Source organism: Urocampus carinirostris, chromosome 5 (genome assembly GCF_059441175.1).
Source record: "Urocampus carinirostris isolate Australia breed hairy pipefish chromosome 5, RoL_Ucar_1.0, whole genome shotgun sequence".
Taxonomy (NCBI): domain Eukaryota; kingdom Metazoa; phylum Chordata; class Actinopteri; order Syngnathiformes; family Syngnathidae; genus Urocampus; species Urocampus carinirostris.
In genome coordinates this window covers 14,837,789-14,844,259 of record NC_142353.1, presented here as the reverse complement: position 1 = coordinate 14,844,259, position 6,471 = coordinate 14,837,789, and the positions used below count along the sequence as shown (strand labels likewise).

General features: G+C 34.3%; 1 protein-coding gene across 4 annotated transcripts in view; it reads left to right on the top strand.

The window, feature by feature from the left end:
* The first annotated feature begins 1,254 nt into the window (after nucleotides 1–1,254).
* sgsm1a (small G protein signaling modulator 1a) overlaps nucleotides 1,255–6,471 on the top strand; it is a 64,016-nt gene continuing 58,799 nt past the window's right edge. For all 4 annotated transcript variants that reach the window (XM_088335899.1, XM_088335897.1, XM_088335898.1 and 1 more), the window contains exons 1-2: nucleotides 1,255–1,334; nucleotides 1,446–1,489. In XM_088335899.1, the coding sequence (XP_088192025.1) occupies nucleotides 1,316–1,334; nucleotides 1,446–1,489 (63 nt within the window). In that variant the 5' untranslated portion in view covers nucleotides 1,255–1,315. The remainder of the gene's footprint in view (nucleotides 1,335–1,445; nucleotides 1,490–6,471) is intronic.

Here is a 6,471-nt window from a genome sequence, read left to right as displayed (position 1 = left end):
AACACAATACAGTGGCAAATAATAATACACAGTGTCCCTTTAAATAATTTTGCCATTAATACATCCAACACACTCTCCAAAACAAACAATCAAAAAACAATGTACTCTTAAAATGATGTTTTCGCAAGATAATTTTGATATTTACCTCGAGGAATCTATAATGTGCATCAAATTGTTGTTGACCATTTTCTTAACTCTTGCCACCGACAAATGCTTTCTTTTCTTTTTTTCCGAATTGTTGGGTATCAATATCAAAATGTACCGTTTACCAAATTGTTTGAATTAGTTATCTGACTCCATTAACCAAACACAACCTACATTCACCCAACAATTTACGTGCACTCGTTTCTTGAGGGAAAAGATACAAGAAAGCCGACATTTTCACACGGGGGCAGATTTAATTTCATTAACAATTTAACAAAGTGTACTCCATCGAAAACGGCCGAATTAGTGTCGTTGGAGTCTCTGCGAAGCCCTCTTCTGAAGTCCTTTAGCTCTCTCCTATTCACCATCTTCTCCCTGCATAATGGGATGCCGACTCCTCCCATGGGGGTGCCAAGGAAGCCCCCCGTGGGCTTCACCATCTCGGCGAAGAGCGTCGCGATGTCTGGAATACTTAAAACAACGCCGAGCGTTTCTCAAAACAACGCCTGCCTTCCTCCGTCAGAGTCCTGTTATCAACAGAACTCGACAAAATATTTTGCATTTGGAACAGCCTGACCTGTCATTGAACTAAAGCCTACTCAGTGAAAATCTTCATTGCATAATGAGTCAATCGTATAAAATTCTTTATAGTCAAATGTATAAAATCCTTTATAGTCAAATGTATAAAATCCTTCACTATCTTTTTACTTCTTTCATTCATTTCCTTCTTTACTTTGTTTTCTTCTTTTGTTGATTTTTCCTTACTCTTTTACTTCATTTTTCTTGCAGATTTTCCAATGTTTCTTCTTTGTTTCTTGCTTTTTCTCTCTTTTTTCCTATTTTTCTTTATTTTTTTCCATCTATTTTTCCTAGTTCCACTTATTCCTTTACTTCTCTTTCAAAAGGAGTTTTAAGCTGAACTGGGTCCCAGTTTAGTTATTGATTCCAAATATTTAAATATTTCAGTATCCTCGAGCATAAGTTGGCCCACCCTTTAATCAAACATAGAATCTGGAAAGAGGTTTGCCAAAGTGTCGCTGGCCAATGAAATGTCGTCTTTTTCTCTTTAAGAGGCGGGGCCTCAGTGGGAGAGGCGGAGTCACAAGCCGCTTCTGGGAGTCGCAGGTTTCTGTTTGATGGGAGGTGCAAAGCGTGCACGGACACTACACCCATGGCAACAATCATGGCCGGTAGGGAAACTCTAATATGAGTCAAATATATACGCTTAAAAACAACAGTTGGGCTTTTAAAGCTTAAGCAGAGGTCTTTTGAATTTGATTTTTTTTCCTTTGTGTCAATAGAAGCTGAGACGCGTCAGAAGCTGCTGCGCACTGTCAAGAAAGAGGTGGGTGTTTTCTCATGATCCTTAAACAAAACATATTCTCTTTATTATGTTTTTTTCTTGAAAAATAGGATATAGGATAGCTTTCTTATCAGTTTTACTCATTTTCATATGTCATGCTCATGACACCTGTAAATGCTCCTCCTTCAAATCTGTGAAAGTGCAACGTTTTTTCCCACCCTCTTCCGTAGCACTTCTTATTCGTAGTGATGTGTCGTTCAAGAACTATACGGCCAATTGAGACGACTCTTTAAATCTTCTTATTACTGGGGAGCCGGCTCCTTTCGATACGCTTTTGTCCCCCCGCTTGTTTTTGTTGTGTTTTCATACATTCAGAGATACTTGACTTTAAAATTGCTTCGTATAGAATAGATCAAATTTCAAATGAGTTAAACGTTCATCATACAGTGAAAAACATGACGCTGTTCTAAATTTAGTAGTATAAATTATTTTTAAATTATTAGTTCATTTTGTGCCGAATGTTACATTAGCATTAGTCATATAGTGATTACTGGACTTTTTTTTCTCTTCCCCTTCAATCTTTTTATTCTTTTGTTTCGTTTGTCTGCTAGCTTTTTATCCTTTTTCCTCTTTTTTCCTTTCTTTAATACTTTATCCTAGCTTTTTACTTTGTTTTCTTGATATTTTACTCCCCCTTTCTCTCCCTTTTCCCTTTCATCCTTTAACTATTAAATCTTGTTTTTTCTCTCTAGCTTTCTCCTTTTTTTCTTTTTTCTCCCCCATTTTTTCTTATTTTGTTTCTTTTTTCTAGCATCTGTTTTTTTCTGTTCTTTTGTCTCCTTTTTCCATTTTTTATTCTTCTTTTGCTTTTTCCTTTTTCTTTCTTGCTTGCTTTTTTCCTTTTTATTATTATTTGCTCTTTTCTTTTTTTTTTGATTTTTTTATTTTACTTTTTTTCCTTGCTTTTTACTTCTTTCAGTTTTTCTTCCCTCTTTTTGCTGTTTTTTCCTTTTCTTTTTTATTCATTGTTTTTACTTCTTCTTTTCTTTATTATCCTCCATTTTTAAGTTGTTTCTGCAGAATGCTACATAATAATTGGTAACATTTAGAAGACAACAACAACAAATCTGAAGAGTCGTTTGAGAGTTTAAAGAGCTCTTTTTAGCAAACTGAGCCAAAAAAGCCAGTTCTAGAAAAAGAGCCAGAGTTCCTATCATTACTTATTTGCTCGCTTATATGTGTGCGTTTGTGTGGAGAAGCAATATGGAGGAAACGGATTGAATTGCATGTGTTAGTGGTGTTCATGGCAGAGGGAACGACAACTTTCTGTCAACTGAGCTATTTGGCAGCATCACTGGGGCATAAAAGCATATCTGATGTAGAGAGGAAACAAATGTGGATGGTTCTTGTGGTTTGCTCAGCTTTGTCTCGTTCATGTCATGTTACTGTGGTAACGCCAACTTCCCTCCCTCTCCACAACATGGTATAAACCAGTGTACTGTGAGACCTTGTCTAGTGTGCCACAGGAAAATGCCACATTTTATGCTTGCAAAAATGATGCCATTGTTCATGTTCAGTATCTTTTGCTTTCTTCTTAAAATCATCCCAGTAACTAACATTCATCCATATCAGTAGGTGGCAGCAGATTCCAATTTTATTTTTTTCCCCATATATTAATTTTCTATTCTCAACGTAGGACGGGGAAATACATTAAACATCTTGACTTGTTTGATGAAGCTTTTTAGGATTGCAGTAGAAAAAGCTAAAACAAATTAAATGAAGTAGACATATTGGTCTTCATTTTTCTGATTCTTCTTATTTTACTAAAGGAATGAAGAAAGTTAGAACCTAGTAAAAATTTTTTTCCTTTCACTGTCAGGTATCTTTTGGTCCTCATATCGTTGTTATTTTTATTGAAAACAACAAGCTGAAAATATCATAAAATACTAAAATTATAGCAAAATTTGTAATCCAAATGAAAACAGTATTCTACAGACTAAAAGGCACACCCAAAACCACCAAATTGTCCAGCAATTTGAATGTGCGCCTTATACAATTAAACGATACTGCATACGGTAGCCATTTAGGAATGGATTCATTCATTTACATGGTGAGACGTGATGTCATAATGTGAGTTTGTTTTCAAAGAAATAATCCCTTTAAATCTTCATGCATCTTATAGTCCACTTTAAATTCTGGTGCGCCTTTTAGTGCAAAAATACAGCAACATGTGGTATCCTTTAAGCCATTGTTTTTCAAACCTTTTTGAACCAAGGTATACTTTTATTTATAAAAATGTTCCGAGGCACACTGTCCGTCGAAAATGTTTGAAGATAAAGTTATGTCAAATATTTCACTGGACTACCTCATAAGCAGATAATTAGTATATAAAAAGAAGAAAATAATACTTAAAATAAAAAAGAATGATGTTCTTTATGTTTTTATTTTTTACAGTGCAATCTTAAACCGCTTTGTTAAACAAATTAAGTTATTAAATGTACTGTGCTACCTCATGAGCAGATAATTAGTATTTAAAAAGTATATAAAAATCTACTGCCACCTACTGATATGGATGACTATTACACTTCCTCGTCTGAAGATAGCAAAAATACTGAATAATGGCCTGATTTTTTTTGAAAGATAAAATTAGGCAACTGGTTGAAAAACACTGCTTTAAGCCAAGGGGATCACAAAAACTGTCAATTTAGGCAACATTATTATTCACGCAAAAAAAAAAACACACAAAACTATGTACCAGGAATTAATTAACATTAACATTTTAGATAAACGGTACGCCTAGACATTTAATGGAATTTCTTTTTTTCCCTCTGCTCCAAAATGTTTGAGAAACACTGGTCTAAGCCACATAAGTGGGTTATTTTCTACGTCCAAATGCATAATGGAGTAAACAGGATTCAACAAATGATTATTTAATCATTCCATGAATCTGTTGATTGTTTTTTTTTCAATAGACTGATAAATCTGGTAAAATAAATGTAGTTATTTCAAGGCCAAAATATTGGCAAAATTGTAATCCTTATTTTCCAATGTAGATCATTGGAAACTTAGTTTGTAAAAATAAAAATCTAATCATCATCTTACACGTTGGCTGACAGATATCATATATAATCAAAGTAGAACATTTTGACTAATGAGGTCTTTAATGATTTGCATAAATTCTAATCCAAAAGGTGCCCCTTATAAAAAATGGTTAACCTCTTTTGATAATCAATTACTTGCTGATAAAATTAAATAACTGTGGAACCTCTACAGTCAACCCTGTCAAGATTATGGAGTTAGGACCCAAATGCAAGAAATAATGGCAGGAAAAAATGTATGCGCGAACAAAGTCGTGACACTTTGGAATAACCCAACAAATTAAAACGAATGGAGGTATACATTAAAACTAAAAAGTAAATCAATAAAAATGTAGGTTAAACCTATGATTTACCTTAAACCAAAAACCCAATACCAGGGTTTGTACGGGGGCTTGAAATCCTTTGAAAATGCTTAAAATTTTAATGTTGTGTTTTCAATGTTTAGAAAGTGCTCTATTTTTGGGTCAAGTGCTTGTAAATGCTAGAAATTATTGCCATTTCTGACTTGATAGAGCTGCTTAAAGATGATGCCGACACTATTGTGTTGGCCGAGCTTTGCCATTGCATTTCTTCATTCGTGACTAACGGCAGCTGGCGTATTGTCATTCTCAATTTTATTGTCAAATACAGTATATGTGCAACATAGAGCACAGATGAAATCGCTTCCTCTCACCCATTGTGCTAACATGCAATGAATAAGACATAAAATAAAATACAACTATAAAAAAAACAGAAAGTATGTAAAGATATAAAACATTTAAATAAGAGTTGTTGTTTTTTTAAGGCGGGACACATTTACGAGATCTACCATTAATGGAGCTTTCGGATATTAGTCCAGTGCGGTCTTTTTAAAAATTGTTCGAATAAAAAAACCTTTACTTATTGAGTTTCAACATGACTATTTAAAAAAGGGTTTATAAATCATGCTCACCGAACTGAATTATCACACGATGATTCTAACGTTGTTTTTTTTCTCACGCCGTTTTACTTGTCAGCAATCCAAAGGTCGAGCTTTGTGCCTCTGGACACCTGTCTAAGGTTCCATTATTCTGTGTTCACGCATCGCAATCTGCAATTATTACAAAATATCTTCTTAAAACCGAATGCTAACATTAGTGATGTGTAAACGTGGGTGATTAAAAACAATTATCGCTCAAGCAACAAAAGGGACACCAAAGCGGTGCAGCAAACTCTAAGATGAACTCAGACAAATTCTACTGTAGCATTCTAAGAGATGCATTAGTTAGACTGTGGGTCAGCAACCTGTGGCTCTTTAAGCACCATTCATGTGGCTTCCTGCAGCTTTTTCTAGGATTTTAAGGGTGCTTGAATTTAAATATTGTGTTTGGAAGGATTGAAAAGTGCTTGAATTTTGGGTGAAGTGCTTCTAAATACTTGCCATTAATTTAAGAAGAGTTGCTAAAAAACACTTACATTTCTCTTTGGTGGCATGCCTTTGCCGTTCCATTTCTTCTTCCCTCGAGATTAAAGGCAGCTGGCATTAGTTCGTATTGCATTGTTCTATGAATGTTGGGTTGCGCCCAAGAGGACAGGTGCATGCTAAACCTAAAAGGGCAGTAAGAAATATGTATTATTGCAAGGATTATGTATCGATTATGGATATTTATAAATGGGCCATGCAAAATGAAGGTAGTGTTTCCCTCTGTTTAATTGTAATTGAAAGAGGTTCTTGCTGAATATGTATGTACGTATTACTGTGATTTTTACTCAACACTTGTATGGGGAGAGAGTTGTCTCTCAATATTTATCCACGTACTGTTCACGTATTATATATATATATATATATATATATATATATATATATATATACTATAATATATTTGAGAATTAATCAGGATCTATCAATCATAAGTCTTGCTAAATAAAAATGCAAGATATGTAAATCGCAGATATACTTTTGGATCT